Source organism: Schistocerca gregaria, chromosome X (assembly GCF_023897955.1).
Source record: "Schistocerca gregaria isolate iqSchGreg1 chromosome X, iqSchGreg1.2, whole genome shotgun sequence".
NCBI classification, from domain to species: domain Eukaryota; kingdom Metazoa; phylum Arthropoda; class Insecta; order Orthoptera; family Acrididae; genus Schistocerca; species Schistocerca gregaria.
Window position 1 is genome coordinate 724135574 of NC_064931.1, and position 19498 is coordinate 724155071.

The 19498-nt window shown below is 39.9% G+C and overlaps 1 protein-coding gene across 2 annotated transcripts in view; it reads left to right on the forward strand.

The window, feature by feature from the left end:
- LOC126297739 (E3 ubiquitin-protein ligase HERC2) overlaps window positions 1–19498 on the forward strand; it is a 752343-nt gene that overhangs the window by 275580 nt on the left and 457265 nt on the right. For both annotated transcript variants that reach the window (XM_049988889.1, XM_049988890.1), the window contains 2 exons: window positions 2035–2176; window positions 12952–13073. In XM_049988889.1, the coding sequence (XP_049844846.1) occupies window positions 2035–2176; window positions 12952–13073 (264 nt within the window). The remainder of the gene's footprint in view (window positions 1–2034; window positions 2177–12951; window positions 13074–19498) is intronic.

Sequence of the window (19498 nt, forward strand, 5' to 3'; positions counted from 1 at the left end):
AACATCCATTTACAGAAGGTGTTCGAAGTGATGACCACTGGTATCAGTGCAGTGCTGCAGTCTTCTTATCATGGATTGAGTGGCATTCCTTATCACTTTGGCATTTATCAAAACACATGCTTTGGCAATTCTCTCTCATATATCGTGCAAATAGTAAATATTTGCCAAATACGGTGTATCCATCTAACGTGCCATTGACATGTAAACACCATTTGACAGTTTCGCTAGACAACACTAATAGGAACAGTAAGACTGGTATCATTGAATCAAGTGAATTTGAATGATTTATTCTTCTGAAGAACAAGTTGATATGCTTCTCATTTATGGAGAATTACAATGAAATTCAGTGAGAGCTAGAGACTTATACGCTGAAAGATATCCTCAATGTACTCAACCTACACGTCATACATTTAAATATGTGTATGATAAATTGAGAACAACTTGATCCTTGTGTTAGTTCAGTTCAAATCACAAGGGAATCTGGCATTAGCTGGATTAGTGTTGTTCATGTTCTGCAGCAACATAAATATTGTCCTTACCATATCAGTCTCCACCAAGAATTAACTGGTACAGATCGTATTGAATTCTGGCGATGGGCTCGACTTCAGATTCAGAGGGATGACACATTTATCAATTTGATTTTATTTACTGACGGAGCCACATTCACGAACCATGGAAGTGATAATTTGCACAACACGCATTATTGGGCAATTGAAAATCCATGTTGGCTGTGGCAAGTTGCACACCAGTAACTGTGGTCAGTGAATGTGTGGTGTGGGATTCTGGAGGACAGAATTATAGGCCCCTATTTCATCGAAGGAAATCTTAATGGTAGGAAGTACACCACATTCCTGCAAGAAACATTAGGTCTGTTGTTGGAAGAAATACCTTTAGGAACAAGGAACAGAAGCATATTTTTCGCTGATGGCTAGAAATGAGTTGCAGAGAAAGTTCCCAAATTGCTGGATTGGACACAGAGGATATAGACATTCCAATTACTCCTGAGGATATGCGAGAGAGAATTGTCAGAGCATGTGCTTCGATAAGTGCCGATGTGATAAGAAATATCACTCGATCCATGGATAAGAAGATTGCAGCACTGCATTGATACCAATGGTCAACACTTCAAACACCTTCATTGACCTTACTGTTACACATCATTCGATTTGTCTCAGTAGCCGCTATCACAAAATAAGTACCAAAATATAACATCCCATTTAAAAAAACAAAGTTGACCTTCATATCTCTGCAGTGACCCCACCTAGCAACAAAAAACCAACAGCATATTATGCCCCCCATTGTCCCAGGCAACGTATGTCCCACAACCTTTTTAGCTACTATCATACTTTTGGAGTTATTCTGGGTGGCAATAGTTACTGACTCACACTGTATGGTAACCAGTACTGAATTGCAAGTCATACATTTCCTTGTTAACATGTATTTGCATTGTTTGCTCATAACAGTGCTACCTAATTTGAGTAAGTTGTTTGTTGTGGAAAAGTTCTTCAACCATGTTTTTATTTGATCCAAAACAGTATTTCATGAAATGGTATACTAGAAATATCTTACATTGCCTGCTTGGGCACACCATGTCTAAAGCACTCTTGGGCTAATCCAAGCAGTCTAAGCTCAGTTAAATTTGTAATTTCAGCCATTCTTGTAAGCACCATTTTTAGATTTACATTTTGAAATTTTTGCTGTCTCTTGCATGATATTATGTGTTGATAGTTAATGTGCATAAACATGTGTGAACAGAAGACTCGTTCAATATTAATAAAAACAATAGTATCACAACATTTTCTTACACTACAATTCTCAAATAGCACAAGCCTCATTCCATTGTATAATTATTGATGCAATTTATTAGGAATTATGAGTTGTAGTATTTTCTGTGGAAGAGAATGCTGTGCAATACAAGATGACAAAAAGCAGTTTATTTTTGTTTGCATTTGCAAGCCCAGTATGCATCCTTTATTTGCTTAACTCAGCTTCCCTTTGTATACTGTGGAATATAGTGGAATTATTTTCTTTCAGAGCCAAGGCATGGAAGCAAAGTATAAAAGCATTGACAACAGTGCAGATACAAATTTTAGTGCAGGAGATGAAAAGAAAGACGAAGATGTTGACATTATTGACTTGTGGGAGAATTGTAAAAATGCTTCTGCAAAGAAAACAGGTGAACATCTTCATGTTTTATGTTATATGAACGATGGTCTGTAACTAATGAAGCAAAGTTAAGTGGATGTGAAGCTTTGTTATTTCTATTACTGAAATTTAGTCTGGTATGCAATACTGATATTTCATCATCACATCATGTAGTAATTGCTCTAAGGTACTAACAGGTGTCAACATTTCCATGTAATTGAATGGATAAAAAAATCTACTCACCAAGTGGCAGCAGGAGAGCATACATAACAGTTTGCAAGTTTTTGAAGCCAGTGGCTCCTTCTTCTGGCAGAAAGGTTGAAGGGGGAGGAAGAGGAGTGAATGTAAAGGACTCGTGAGGTTTAGGAAATGGGGTAAAGTTCGGAAAAGTCACCCAGAACCCTCAGTCATGGGGGACTTATCGGTCGGGTGTCTGGACTTTGTAGAGTGTGAAGTGAAAGTGGAATCTGATTCCAATAATTTCTATCTTTTGTGCTGCCTCTTAAATTTGGTACAAACTGACCTACGATTCCTGGATATGTAATATAAGTTTTACTCAGTGGATGCTTTTGTAATTTCCACTTCTATGTAGGTGGTTATTGTTTTGCATTATTTCTTAATGTGCATTGGAAAGCCTTCTTTAGTCAATTATTGTAAATAAAACAAATCATGTTAAATTTCAGGATGCACACTTCCATCACCTGGTATGATTAAATCATATTAGAAATGTTTTAGACTAAGCTTTGTCAAGATTTGTTTTCAGTTCAAGTCACAGATGGTAATAGGAACATTTTTCATGAATTTCCCATGTGATAGTGCATAAAATAGCTTACTGAAGCAGACATTGTATTTCATATGTTTCAGGATGGTCATAGGCCTTATCACTATTAAATTTGGTTAAAAAAAATTACTAAATCTTTTCAGTTAGATACTGTCAAGACGTTTGGCTAGGAGCCACTGTTTGAGCCTTCAGATTTGTTTACAGTGAATTGTTGGCCAAATGGAGACATGAAAGCAAGTGCCAGTATGACTTTTTATTCTGACTTAATTATAAATGGGACTGAATGAAGAGTCTTTGAGAGATGGATTTGTCATATTATGACATTTTGGCTCATACAGGAGATGACTGTTTCATAGAGATACCCATGTGAAGCCAATGAATATGAGAGCTATACAAAATGAAGAATGGGTAGTAGACTTCACAATGTGATCACAACAGGAGATAACCTTCATCTTATCAGCTTGGCATAAACTCACCAAGACTGTGAAATGTTTAAGGTACTGTAATTGCATTCAGAAAGTATGGGATTGAAATTACTAATCAGTCATCAAGATTTATGTTTCCCAGTTTTACCTAAATCAGCTGAGGTGAATGATGGTGTGGTTCCTTTGAAAAGGACATGGCCAGTTTCCTTTGCCATCTTAAGTCATTGTAATGAAATGAATAGAATTGATGGTGATAAAATTGATGAAATATGACATGGAATCTGTCCAGAATGACTGAAACCATAATGTAATGAATATGTTGTGACGAATGAAAATCTGTGCCAGGCCATTGAATATCAATCTCGTGCCTATCACAGGCTGCCACTGTATCTATTTAGGTCATCTGACAGCACTCACAGGAGCTACTCAAATTTTCATTGTCACTGATGTATCCCTTCTGTTGCTTATGAATGCTACAACCATAGGTTCTACAATTGGATATGTAGGAACAGGACTAGTAGAGGAACATATTTGATTGAGATGTGTGTCTTACTCTTTCATGGAGATGTAGCAATGCTACCTCCATGATCTCATCATATGTAGCTGATCCCTGATGTCCTGAATGCAGGAAGCTCTGGCTAAATTCTGAAACATGAAATTACACCCACTTCATTGTAAGTGGCAGATTTCTGTAACTGACTTTTTAAGGCAAAAACCTTTTATTCTGTGAATACATTTTATGAAAATAGTTAAGGAAGCATGGGCTACTGATGAGAAATTGAAAGGAAAGTTTAGTTTTTATTTCAGCTGAGAGTACTGAACTGTAATAACTAGGAACACAAGGAAACACACAGTCTTAAGTAACTAAATTTAATTGGCTCATGGAGTGGCAACGACACAGTGAGTACACAGAGAATAATAAGATGACTGGAATACTTTTGACAACTGAGAGCTTGGAGGTTCAAGTATGCCCTTATAAAGATACAATTCCAGGCAGGCATTGCTGGTCTCACGATGGGCATGCACATCAGACCAGATGACTGCTGATGGCAATTGGGCCATCCCAGGTGGCAGCCTCAGTTGTTGTGCAGTGAGTCGCTCAATGCTGGCATGTGCTGTGCTTGCCATAGTGGCCCAACTTACAGCTGTGGTAGATGTAGTGATCAGTGGGTTACTGCATTCCTCCTTCCTTGCCAGGGGGAAGGGCCAGGTATCACCATCTTTGATTCTGCAATTGCTGAGGCGTCTATAGTGTGTCTGGTGGCTTCCGTAGCGGCAGCCAAAGATAAGAGTAGTTCTCAATCTACTGGGACCAGTGCACACAAACAAAAGTGATTGTGATGAGGACACCTCCGATGACATGGATGCTTGTGAGACAGGACCAGCAACCAAAGGGATTCTATCTTAATGTCACGGTCCAGGCCAATGGGCATCAACTGTCGGAGTAGTGATGGTGAACTTGTGAGGAGAAGCACCAGAAGTGTGATTGCAATCCCTGCCTTCAGCATTGTGGACTTCACGCAGGGGGAGGGGCTGGCAATGGCCACAAGAAGCATCAGTAGAGCAGAGAATGGGAAACCGGTGGTGGGAGTAAATGAGCATTGAGGAGTGAATGGGCATTGAGGAGTGAATGGGCAGCAGGGAATGAACGGGCAACGTGGGATGAATGGTTAGTGCGGGATGAACAGACTGTGCTGGATGAACAGGTGGCATCAGTCCCCCATCCCAAAGAGGAGGCCTCACGCCTCTCCTTGCAGGGAACTGGTTCTGGTTGCATGACAAAAGTTGATCCTTGTTGTGATCCATGAAGACACATTGCCCACAGCTGCTTTGAACCACTGTTTGAATCCAATGAGGGCACTGTGCAAAACCTCTGGCCCAGATGGGTGTTCCAGTTGTGAACTTTGATGAAACTAGTGCTGCTGGGGGATGCTAGTGTGGGAGCAAGAGGTTGGACAGTGTCTGTGATTGATGGCTGTGCACGAGCTCTGCAGGACTCTAGGCCCCAGTCGGCACCATTCTGTGTGAGCTTAAGTAAAAGGTAAGAGCCTCTTCAGTGGCAAAATCTGCCACGTACTTGCAGATCTGTATCTTAAATGTCCAGACAATGCAGTCCACCTCTATGTTCAACTACAGATGGAAAGGAGCTGCCATGATGTAGCAAATACCATTGTGGGAACAGAAGTCCTTGAAAGACTGAGCTACGAACTGAGGACCATTGTCTGAAACCAAACAGCAAGGCAAACCTTTGATGGATAATATCTCTGACAGGTCCTTGGCAGTTGCACATGCTGTCACAGATGGATAACAAATGACACAATGAAATGAGGAAAAGTGTCAGTTGTCAACAACCAGAGAGCGTATAAGAAGGGACCAGCAAATTCAATGTGGACTCTCTCCCAGTGCTATATAGGAGCCAGCCATTGTGGCAAAACAATGTGCAGCCCCACCTGCTGGAACAAACACTTGCAACAGGCCATAACAAAGTGATCCACCTCATGATTGATGCCTGGCCAAACACTTCGTCGTGCACCAACAGTTTCATGTGAGAAGTTCCCCAGTGACCATGATGTAGGAAACAGAATATGTCCCACCCCAGAGCCACTGTAATCGTGATGCAGGGAGTAATCATGTCTGTCAACAAAAGAAAAATTACATCCAAGAGGGAGAGACAATGGCACAATCTCTAATAATTGTGAAGAATGTGTGACATCCAGCCCATCAGAAGGTCGGCCACCTCAGTCGTACTGTGCACACCACCTGCTGGAGCATAAGATCTGCTGCCACAGAAGAGGCAATAAAGAAATTCCTGAGAAGCAATACAGGAAGTGATGATGGGAAAACCATCCACTGTTTTCCTTGCCTCCATATTCAGTTGAAAACAGAGCAGCTGCTCTTGCTTGAATGGAGGGTCAGGGTCCATAAGGAACGGTGATAGAGCATCCGTGTTCGCATGTTGCAGTATGGGATGCAAATAGATCTCATAATTGTACCAGGACAAGAACTGAGCCTAGTGCTGAAGACAATGGGTGGCTTTGTCCAGTAAGGACACTGATGGGCTAAACAGGGATACCAAGGGCTTATGGTTGGTAATTCAATGAAATTTTGCTTAATACGAACACATGTTGTTGTTGTCTTCAGTCCTGGGACTGGCTTGATGCAGCTCTCCAAGCTACTCTATCCTGTGCAAGCCTCTTCATCTCCCAGTACCTACTACAGCCTACATCCTTCTGAATCTGCTTAGTGTATTAATCTCTTGGTCTCCCTCTATGATTTTTACCCTCCACGCTGCCCTCCAATGCTAAATTTGTGATCCCTTGATGCCTCAGGACATGTCCTAGCAACCGATCCCATCTTCTAGTCAAGTTGTGCCACAAACTTCTCTTCTCCCCAATCCTATTCAATACCTCCTCATTAGTTACGTGATCTACCCAGCATATCTTCAGCATTCTTCTGTAGCGCCACATTTTGAAAGCTTCTATTCTCTTCTTGTCCATACTAGTTATCGTCCATGTTTCACTTCCATACATGGCTACACTCCATACAAATACTTTCAGAAACGACTTCCTGATACATAAATCTATATTTGATGTTAACAAATTTCTCTTCTTCAGAATCGCTTTCCTTGCCATTGCCAGTCTACATTTTATATCCTCCCTACTTCGACCATCATCAGTTATTTTACTTCCTAAATAGAAAAACTCCTTTACTACTTTAAATGTCTCATTTCCTAATCTAATTTCCTCAGCATCACCCAATTTAATTTGACTACATTGCATTATCCTCGTTTTGCTTTTGTTGATGTTCATCTTATAGCCTCCTTTCAAGACACAGTCCATTCCGTTCAACTGCTCTTCCAGGTCCTTTGCTGTCTCTGACAGAATTACAATGTCATCGGTGAACCTCAAAGTTTTTACTTCTTTTCCATGAATTTTAATACCTACTCCGAATTTTTCTTTTGTTTCCTTTACTGCTTTCTCAATATACAGATTGAATAACATCGGGGAGAGGCTACAACCCTGTCTCACTCCTTTCCCAACCACTGCTTCCCTTTCATGCAGCCCCTCGACTCTTATGATTGCCATCTGGTTTCTGTACAAATTGTAAATAGCCTTTCGCTCCCTGTATTTTACCCCTGCCACCTTCAGAATTTGAAAGAGAGTATTCCAGTCAACATTGTCAAAAGCTTTCTCCAAGTCTACAAATGCTAGAAATGTAGGTTTGCCTTTTCTTAATCTTTCTTCTAAGATAAGTCGTAAGGTCAGTATTGCCTCATGTGTTCCAACATTTCGACGGAATCCAAACTGATCCTCCCCGAGGTCCACATCTACCAGTTTTTCCATTTGCCTGTAAAGAATTTGTGTTAGTATTTTGCAGCTGTGACTTATTAAACTGATTCTTCGGTAATTTTCAGCACCTACTTTCTTTGGGGTTGGAATTATTATATTCTTCTTGAAGTCTGAGGGTATTTCGCCTGTCTCATACATCTTGCTCACCAGCTGGTAGAGTTTTGTCATGACTGGCTCTCCCAAGGCCGTCAGTAGTTCTAATGGAATGTTGTCTACTCCCGGGGCCTTGTTTCGACTCAGATCTTTCAGTGCTCTGTCAAACTCTTCACGCAGTATCTTATCTCCCATTTCGTCTTCATGTACATCTTCTTCCATTTCCATAATATTGTCCTCAAGTACATCGCCCTTGTATAAACCCTCTATATACTCCTTCCACCTTTGTGCTTTCCCTTCTTTGCTTAGAACTGGGTTGCCATCTGAGCTCTTGATATTCGTACAAGTGATTCTCTTCTCTCCAAAGGTCTCTTTAATTTTCTTGTAGGCAGTATCTATCTTACCCCTAGTGAGATAAGCTTCTACATCCTTACATTTGTCCTCTAGCTGTCCCTGCTTAGCCATTTTGCACTTCCTGTCGATCTCATTTCTGAGACGTTTGTATTCCTTTTTGCCTGCTTCATTTACTGCATTTTTATATTTTCTCCTTTCATCAATTAAATTCAATATTTCTTCTGTTACCCAAGGAGTTCTAGCAATCCTCGTCTTTTTACCTACTTTATCCTCTGCTGCCTTCACTACTTCATCCCTCAGAGCTACCCATTCTTCTTCTACTGTGTTTCTTTCTCCCATTTCTGTCAATTGTTCCCTTATGCTCTCCTTGAAACTATGTACAACCTGTGGATCTTTCAGCTTATCCAGATCCCATGTCCTTAAATTCCCACCTTTTTGCAGTTTCTTCAGTTTTAATCTACAGGTCATAACCAATAGATTGTGGTCAGAGTCCATATGTGCCCTTGGAAATGCCCTACAATTTAAAACCTGATTCCTAAATCTCTGTCTTACCATTATATAATCTATCTGAAACCTGTCAGTATCTCCAGGCTTCTTTCGTGTATACAGCCTTCTTTTATGATTCTTGAACCAAGTGTCACCAATGATTAAGTTGTGCTCTGTGCAAAATTCTACCAGGCGGCTTCCTCTTTCATTTCTTACCCCCAATCCATATTCACCTACTATGTTTCTTTCTCTCCCTTTTCCTACTACCGAATTCCAGTCACCCATGACTATTAAATTTTCGTCTCCCTTCACTACCTGAATAATTTCTTTTATCTCATCATACATTTCATCAATTTCTTCATCATCTGCAGAGCTAGTTGGCATATAAACTTGTACTACTGTAGTAGGTGTGGGCTTCGTATCTATCTTGGCCACAATAATGCGTTCACTATGCTGTTTGTAGTAGCTTACCCGCACTCCTATTTTTTTATTCATTATTAAACCTACTCCTGCATGATACCTATTTGATTTTGTATTTATAACCCTGTATTCACCTGACCAAAAGTCTTGTTCCTCCTGCCACCAAACTTCACTAATTCCCACTATATCTAACTTTAACCTATCCATTTCCCTTTTTAAATTTTCTAACCTACCCGCCCGATTAAGGGATCTGACATTCCACGCTCCGATCCGTAGAACGCCAGTTTTCTTTCTCCTGATAATGACATCCTCCTGAGTAGTCCTCGCCCGGAATGGGGGACTATTTTACCTCCGGAATATTTTACCCAAAAGGACACCATCATCATTTAATCATACAGTAAAGCTGCATGTCCTCGGGAAAAATTACGGCTGTAGTTTCCCCTTGCTTTCAGCTGTTCGCAGTACCAGCACAGCAAGGCCGTTTTGGTTAATATTGCAAGGCCAGATCAGTCAATCATCCAGACTGTTGCCCCTGCAACTACTGAAAAGGCTGCTGCCCCTCTTCAGGAATGAAACTATTTTATGGCATAGGTTATAGCAAGGGCTTCCTTATCCACCTGAGAATAATGTTGTTGAGCAGAGTTGAGAGCTTTCGATCTAAAGGCAATAGGTTGTTCTAAGCCATCTGAATGAAAATGGGCCAAGACCACCCCCACCTCATACTCAGATGTATCCATGATTAGGATCAGATACTTGCCAGGTTGAAACATAGCAAGACAAGTTGCAGAGTGAAGACTATCTTCGAGCTGCATTATTGCATGCTCACAGGCAATAAGTATTTTTCCAAAGTAACAGATGCAAGTGGTGGGCAATAGTAACTGCTCTGGGAATGAAATAGTGATAGTACGTCACTTTGACAAGAAATGCCTGAAGTTCCCTTAGATTAGACAGATGAGGCAAAGCTGTAGTGGTTGCAGTGTGCTGTTCCAGTGGTTGTGCGCAGTGCTGGGAGATTCCATGTCCCAAATAAACAGTGGGCGGAAAGGTTGAGGGTGATGTGGGCAATGAAATTGTTTGTACAACCCAACGCTTGGGCAAACATATCCTAAACCTAGAACACAAGAAATCCAGTTTGTGATAATGTACTTGATCTGACTCCAGATGCACTGCATCCATGATAGAAAAACCAGAAGTAGTAATGACATTCAACCCAAATAAATTTTCAGCTCTCGCATCATTGACCAACAAGTACAGAAGAGAACATGCAACAAACTTGTGAACTGTGTCGATCATGAACTGGCCAAGAATAGGAATTAGCAGTTTGTTGTAGCTTACCAGCTGATACTCATTGTGTGCCAATTTTGGGGAACCAAGCGTGACATATGACTGATTGCTAAGTAGGGACACAGTGGCTCCCAAGTCAACCTGTAGGCACAATGGTAGGTTCATCATCCGCACTTCAATGAAATGAAATGTTTGCTCTGGCCTTCAGACAGTAGCAAACACAGTGACGAAACAGCATGAATATCCACATCCATTGAGGCCTGCAAGGAGTCCTGAGGGGCTAGAGATTGACATAATGCTGCTGTATGACCTTCCTTCTTACATTTATGGTGTGGCCCACTGACTGGGACAGTTTGCCTGCTTGAGCTGTACAAAATGAGAGGGCCATAAAGGAAGAAGAGTTCACTGTTCCTGCTGCCAACAATGTGTTTGTCCACGGCCGTTCAGTGAGCGTGTTTATATTGCAACCACCCCTTCATCCTCTAGCGCACTAGGTTCCATGCACTGAGATTGTATGCTGTCAACAATGACTACATCACTCCAAGCCTCTAACTGGCAGCCTGTGACACGGGAAACCTCAAAAACCTGTGCAGTATTCAAAACTTCTTTCAGCATAGGAACCTTAAAATGAAGGACATGTTGATGCACTTCCTCATCAAGAGCTGAACAGATGATTGCGTCTTGGACCATGGTGTTTGCACATGACTCCTGAGACATAGCCATAACAAAGTAACATTTATGACTGAGACTGTGAAGCTCAGCTGTCCAAGCTCGATACCTCATGTACTCATGTAGTGATAGGAGACAGCAAACGAAACATATTGTCAGATGAAAGTGACATTGGTTCCTGCAGAAGAGCAGACTGCCACAGTAGTGAAAAATATGAGGGGCTATCCAGTGAAGAGAAAAGCCTTACAGACGTCCTTGTCAACCATGCAGAATACCATGAAATGTTGGCAGATCTTTTTTGTAAGCATTCTAGCCTTGTTTGGATTCATCAAAGGGGGAATGGTGGCGGGTGAGCAATTGGCTGAGCAGGTGGTGGTGGAACCGGGTTGGACATAGCCAACAACTGTTGCAACATGACCACAGTATGCAGCTGTTGTTGGATGAGTGACTAGAATAGATCTTCCATTGTAGAGCTGAATATCAGTAAATCCTCAGGATTTTGAACACACAAAAATCTTATCTTTGCGTGTTGCCACCTGTAGGAACACAAGGAAACACACTGTCTTAAATAACTAAGTTTTATTGGGTCATGGAGAATATAAGTACACAGAGAATAATCGCATGACTGGAATAACTTTGACAACTGAGAGTTTGGAGACTTGAGTATGCTTGTATAAAAATTCAATTCCCAGCAGGCACCAATGGTGTTGTGCAGCATGTGCACATCAGCCTAAGTGACTACCGTCGGCTATCGGGCCACCTCTGGCAGCCTTCTCAGTCATTGTGCATTGTGATGACTCATATGTAAGTCATTTGGCATGCACTTTAGGGTCTGCTGTAGGAAAATGATTCTCTGATTGCTTTATTGTAGAAATAATTTTATTTTCAACAAGTATATTCTTTGTCACAACGTAAGTGTAAGCCATGAAACTAAAAATTTCAAGTGGTAGATAAAAATAACCAAACTCTGCCAGTTGCAAGTGTAAGACTTTTTATGTCATCTGTCAAATTAGTTTCTTTAATTAAGAAAACTTTGTGGTATTCACATTTAGTCTTATTAATATGAGTGTAGGTAAAGAGATAATTAATATAATGAAGCAGAGGCCACATGTGGTCATCCACAATCTCAGTGTCATCATTATCCACTTCTGCATCTAAACCTTGTGGATAGTGAACAATGTGTTCAGTCACTGAAGCTTATTTCACCCAAGAAACTGCCATCTTCAGCTATTTACCTTACTTGAAAACCATCAAAATGTACAGTACTCTAGACTCATACTTTCCGTTTCAAACCAGCATATATGATCATGATTGTTGCCACCACACATGTGGTGTTATTTTCAGAACCTCTCTCTAAATTATCAATTTGTACTTAACCAAATGAAAAATAGTCCTTCCCCTTATTATGAAGTCAATAGTAAGTCAAATTAATTACAACAGTTGTGTTCTTAAGGGCACAGTTTGTCTCTTTGCACAATTTGCATAAAGGCATTTCCTGAGATCTCTTGCGTAGCCACTGTGAAAAATTTTGCAAAAATCTGAAATTATGCAAACAATTTGGAACAATTTTTTACTTACCTGTTCTTCAATTGTTGTCCTTCCAGTGAAGTTTTTACAGTGACAGCATAGTTCAAGAAGTTCAATAAATGAGTCTGTACATTTCCAATGAGCGGAGGATAACACTCTGCCTCTGTACTGTGGTTACCTATTTTAATTTCCAAGACGTGCTATTCATTCAGATTTAGTGAAGAGGGAGGGAGAGAGAAAGAGGTTGGGGGGAGGAGATACACCAATTAGGACTTCATCCCCAGTATGTCTTGTACCACAGCACATCGTCTCATGGAATGTGTTTGCCCTTTTGCAGATCATCAGCACAGATGTTTCCTGCATTTTCCTTGCAGTTAACTGCATTCAAAAGTTATTGTTTTGAACTTTTGTGTTACAGACAAACAACACACACTGCCCCATTCTTCCAAAGCCACAAAACTTTCAAAAGCCATAACAGAATTCATGTTGCAAGAGGAAGGCACAGATGTGGAAACTCTGCGGAAAGCTCTGTTTTGCCAGGTAAGTTGTTTTCTTTTGTGAGTGTTGAGGCCGCACGGGGTAGCCATGCGGTCTGAGGCACCTTGTCATGGCCCATGTGGCTGCCCCTGTCAGAGGTTCGAGTCCTCCCTTGGTCATGGGTGTGTATTGTCCTTAGCTTAAGATAGGTTAAATGGTGCATAAGCTAAGGGACCGATGTCCTCAGCAGTTTGGTCCCATAAGACCTTACCACAAATTTCAAATTTCAAGCGTCCAATTAAAATCGCTAAGATTATGTGTTGTCACACTTTTATCAGTAATCATTGTGCAGCTGTTAATTACGCACATTTTGAAAATGACATGAATTTTCTGTTTATGGAGCAAATTGAGAAACTGTGGTTTGTGTGAACTATAAATAAAATTGCCCTGAACTCGGTGGTTATTTTCAACATCACAATGGTTTTCTAGAGATTAAAGGTGATACACACTCATCTCTTTTTGACCAGTGAGCTGATTTACCCGTCTCATTACTTGTTAACCAACAGTTTAAGATAGTGCAATTTGTGTTTTTCATATTTTCCAGAGATGTTATTGAGCACAATACCATCACCTGTTTGCCATGGTTGAAACACTAGAGGGTGTAGCTGCATGAGATTTTCTCAGTGAAATTATTTTCTTATGAAGTATGTGAAGAACTCATACAGTTTTAGTTGTTATCTGTTTATTTGAATTAACATCTTATTTAGGAAATGCTTTAAGCAGCAACACCTCCCAGGGGAAGTTTTACAGTTGAGAATAACATAGATTTAAATTACAGTTTAGTTTTCTTTTCATTTTAATTTTTAAGGGCATACCAGTTAATATATCCAGAACTTGACAGTTAAATATTCATTTTAACACCGATTGTCCCACTGACAACAATGGTGAATGGTTTCCTATTAAAAGTTGTAGCGAAATCAATTTCCATTTCTCCTGATTCAGAATATGATTCATCCATCTAAATCATTTCATGTACACCACATCCTCAGTATCTGATTTGGTATGTGTTTCATAGGAATAGAAAGGATTTGCTTTCAAAATTCCCTTCTATGAATGCAAGGAGAAAAGTTCTAAACCTTACAGAGATGGCATTGATGTCAATGAAATTTATTCGTTATTACATTGGTGCATGTTGTCATGAACACAAATCAACAACATTATACGTGGACTAGTTTTGGGTATAGATCTTTTCAAAGTAGTCATATACAAGAGAGAAGAGTGTGGGTGTAGATTGATGAAGTGAGCTGGGAAAAATGGGGGGTTTGTTTGGAGGGGAGTATGGGATGGCAGCTAGCAGAGATTGAGTTCATGAGGATTGTGCGATCCAAATGATGTATTTTAAGAACAGTTACAATCGAATTAGAAGAACTTGGTATTGGTAGTTGGGGGATCAAGATGGCAAATGTTGTGGAACAGCCATTGAAACTGAGCATGTTTTGTTCCTAATGCTCTGCCACCAGGTGCTCAAATTTGCCCTTTGCCACAGTTTTGTGGATAATTTTTTGGAAACGAAAGTTGTTCAAGGTTGGTGAAGCTTTAAAAGCAGTTTACTCCTTTATTTTCAATTGCTAAAATAAATGGGTCACATAATTCAAATGTGACTGTTGCTTCCCTTTAAGATTATCTGTGCAAAGTGCCAACTTAAGTCACAAAACATACAAGAAAACATTCCAAAGTGCCCAATATGGTTTCCACTGATTTTTGGTTAATACATATAAAATATATGTCAGTCATATCAGAAAAAAAGGTACCTGCAGAATTAATTAAGATCATACTTTGTGCAGTATAGAGCCACATTTGTCAAATGCTCATCAGAAGCAAATTAAAAAAAAAAAATAATATTTTTGGCATGTCACTGCAATCACTGAAACCGGTTGCAGAGTAAAAGATTATTGTTGACTTTAAAACATTATTATTCCCACATCTATTGTGCATGTAGTGTTGCATAGTGTTTATCATCTCTGGCTGGTGTGCTGTGGTTCACTAGTTCAAACATGACCATCAGCAATTATCTAACATTTTTTGGAGATTCTTGAAATATCTTACATTTCTAATGTTTATATAGTCTGGAATATTTAGCATTTGTATAAATAGCTGCAACTCTATCTGGAAGGTCAATTGTGCACTGGCTGTGTGTTGGTGTTGGTAATAAACTTGCTTCAAGTGATAAGTCTTGTACTTCGGTGACGACTCTACTTTCATATTTTGACTTGAGTAGTGCTACAATGTGACATTGGTGGAGGCGACAGGTACTTCAGAACATCTACATCACTTCGGATCCACTTAAGCAATGTAAAAGCTGTCACCTTCACAGACAGGAACCAGAATATAAGCAGTAGATTGTTCACATGGCCTGTATCTTCAGGAAACCAATGTATTCCAAGCTGGCAGCTGCACATCATGTGTCAATCAGTGTTCTCCAGAGATATTTATTAGAATCCAACAGATGGCTAAAAGGAATTGGATCGAGTTGCCAGGTGGGATGACGTGATGTGTTCAGCAGATGTGTACTTTTACTGGGACAGTGCAGCCCAGCAAGGGTTGTAGAACAACGAAGAGAAGCTGAATAAGTGGGACAAATTTCAAGCTGATCTGAAGAAAACATTTGGTCACAACGAACAGCAAGTCCACTTAGTTCACGAAAAATTGAAGAATAGACCCCAACATTGTAGGAAAATGACACAGTCCCACATACATAATGTTTTTGTTCTATGCCGTATTTTAAATCCAAATATGACAGAAGCTGATGAAACCTCATAAATGATGGAAAGGGATTGCAAAAGACATGTACTAAGCTCTTCTGGTAAAGAACGCCACAGCAAAAGAGGAATTCATAAAGTGATGTCAATGCATCAAGGAAAGACAACAGAAAAGAGTCAAATGGAAGAGATATGACTGAATCTCCAATGTGGTTCCTATGACAGTTGCAGAAGACCACCACAACTTTGCCGCGCTCATATGACAGGTAGTTAGAGAAGAGATACTGCATTTTATGACAGTCAGAACTGTTGCACCGAATAAGCAACAGATAGCAGCCATGTGTGCCAGGAAGTATGGACTCAGCCAACCTGGACTTATGCCACAGTCGTCAAACAACAACCCATCACCTGACCTACACAGTTACATAAACTCCTCCACCATGTATAATGCCCCACAGAACAACAGGCATATGGAGGGAAGAAGAGAACATGCCAGTGGGTCTCCATTTTGTAGGACCTGGATGCATTGTATGCTAGTGCAGAGAAAAAAGGCAAGTTTTTTATGTATCTATTACGCTGCTGGATCTCACCCATCCAACAGTTCTGTTAATGCCACTCAACTGCTGACAGTTATAGACAACCAGTTGTATAAAGCCCATCACTGGTTCTCCAACACGCCACAGACATTCTCCATCACCGTACAGAAGTACCAGCTGCTTGCCTAGCCACCACCTTCAGAAAAACTCATCATGGAGGAGAGACTGCCACAGATGCATATCTTTCATCTACAGCAGTCACAAACACTTATGAAACCTCATTAACACCATTGACAGCCATCCTGTCCAGGCACTGGGCAACTCACGAAATTCCTTTGCTCTAGTGTCAGATAATTATTATTTTCAGCTGAAGAAGACTATATTCTGTAATGTGGAAATGATTGTGCTGAAAGTCATAGATGGGTAGTACCTGAAGCTGATGGGATCATGTATTGCAAGAATAACTATTGATGACAGAGCACAGCCCTCCAAACTTAATGTTGTAACAGAATGTAGTCATAATTTTGTTCCCAGATGGGATTTCTTGCAGGCATCACAAACAGTCATAGACTGTGAAATATCAGAGCTCCACATTGATGAAGCTATTCCAACAAGCACACATTAGAAGTATTGTTCTGGGCAGTTGATTGGTATTAAAGACATTATTTTCCTCCCATCATCAACAAGACAAGTTCCAGATATCAGCTAAGGTTCTCAGTTAAACTGTGAAGCTTTTGGCAGTTGCAGAAGCTTCTAAGGGCCTTAAAAGACATCTACATGCCAATGAAAGTCATAAACATTATAGGTGGTCAAAGAGAACTTTGGATCAATAATTGCCATGTGGAGGCACAGTTCAGTTCATTGCTAATGGTATGTGTGTAGGGATTGCCAAACCAGTCCAAAATGGCAGATTTGTGGCATCAACAAAGAATCATGCTCCACACAGAAACAGCGTAGAGTAGAAAACTACTATCAGATTAGATGAGATTAGATTAATACTTGTTCCATAGATCATGAATACGACATTTCGTAATGATGTGGAATGTGCCAGGTTAATAAAAGATGTCTGCACAAGATATTACATTACACAAAATATTGCATGACACTAATGTTTAAATTGGTTTTTTCCCCCCTCCTTTAATTTATATCTAAAAATTCAGCCAATGAGTAGAAAGAGTTGTCATCTAGAAATTCTTCTAATTTATTTTTAAATTTTGGTTGGCTATCTGTCAGGCTTTTGATGCTTTTTAGTAGCTGACCAAAGACTTTTGTGGCAGCATGATTTACCCCTTTCTGTGCCAAAGTCAGATTTAACCCTGCATAGTGAAGATCATCCTTTCTCCTGGTGTTATAGCTATGCACACTGCTATTACTTTTGAACTGGGTTGGATTATTAACAACAAATTTCATAAGTTAATATATATACTGTGAGGTTACTGTGAGGATCCCTAGATCATTAAATAGATGTCTGCAGGATGACCATGGATGGGCACTAGCAATTATTCTGATTATACTTTTTTGAGCAATGGATACTTTTCTACTCAACGATGAATTACCCCAGAATATGATGCCATACAAAAGCATTGAATGAAAGTAGGCATAGTAAGCTAATTTACTGAGATTCTTATCACTAAAATTGCAATAACCCTAATAGCATACATAGCTGAACTCGGACGTTTCAGCAGACCATCAATGTGTTGCTTCCAGTTTAACCTCTCATCAATGGACACACCTAAAAATTTTGAAAATTCTACCTTAGCTACAGGCTTCTGTTCAAAGTCTATATTTATTACTGGAGTTGTGCCATTTACTGTACGGAACTGTATATACTGTGTTTTATCAAAATTTAAAGAGAGTCCGTTTGCTGAGAACCACTCAATAATTTTGTGAAAAACATCATTTACAATTACATCACTTAGTTCTTGACTTTTGGATGTTATTACTATACTTGTATCATAAGCAAAAAGAACTAACTTTGCATCTTCATCAATGTGGAATGGTAAGTCATTAATGTATATCAATAACAGTAAAGGACCTAAGACCGAACCCTGTGGGACCCCATACCTGATAGCCCCCCTGTTTGAGGAATCAGCTGTTGTTTTAACATTACATGAACCACTTATTTAAACTTTCTGCATTCTTCCAGGTAAGTATGAATTAATCCATTTGTGCAATGACCCCCTCTAACCATAATGATTTAGCTTATCTAAAAGAATTCCATTGTTCTCACAATCAAAGGCCTTTGAGAGATCACAAAAAATACCAATGGGTGATGTCTGGTTATTCAGAGCATTTAATATTTGATCAGTGAAAACATATATATCATTTTTTTTCGAAAAGCCTTTCTGAAAACTGCAAACTGCAAATAGAATTTGCAGATGCTTTCATATCAAGAATGGGGAAAAGGTAGGCCAAATGGCCATGGTAAAACATTGTTATCATCCACCAATTAGCCAGCACTCATGTAGGATGTCACTGGCTGAGTGATAGTGAATGCAGGAGGAAGTGGAGAAGCTGTTGCAAGATAACATCATTGGACCTTCAGAGTACCCTGTGGTTCTTTATAAGAAGGAGCGTGGCATATGGCATTTCTGCAAAATCATGAGGTAAGACATGTATCCATTGCCACACATTGATGACACCTTAGAATGCTTGACATGAGCAAAGTATTTCTCAACTATGGACATGAAGACAGGGTGCTGACAAATCAAGGTTGACAAGACTGACTGGGGAAGAACTTCCTTCATAACTCCTAAAGTCATCTATGAATTTAAAATTATTCAGATTGGACTGTGTAATGCTCCAGCCATGCCTTGACACATTAAATGGCTGATGTGTCTTTGCTATCTGGAAGACATTATCATTTTGAAAGACATTTTAAGCCATCTGACAACTATTTTTAATTGTGTTCAAACCACAGGCCTCACCTGAATATGAAAAAGTGCCTCTTTGCCTCTCTAGAAATTATAGTCTAATGAATGGTGAGAAAGTCCATCCTGATACAAAGAAAGTAAAAGCAGACACAGATTTTTCCAACTCCTCTGCACATTCATGATGTGAGAAGTTTGTACTATGTGCAATTCATAAAGGACTTCTGTAACAATGAACTTTCACAGGGAGATGCCAGATTTTCCTGGATCGAGGTGCAAGAAAGAACTCTCCTTGTCCTTAAGGAGGCACTAACATCTTCTCC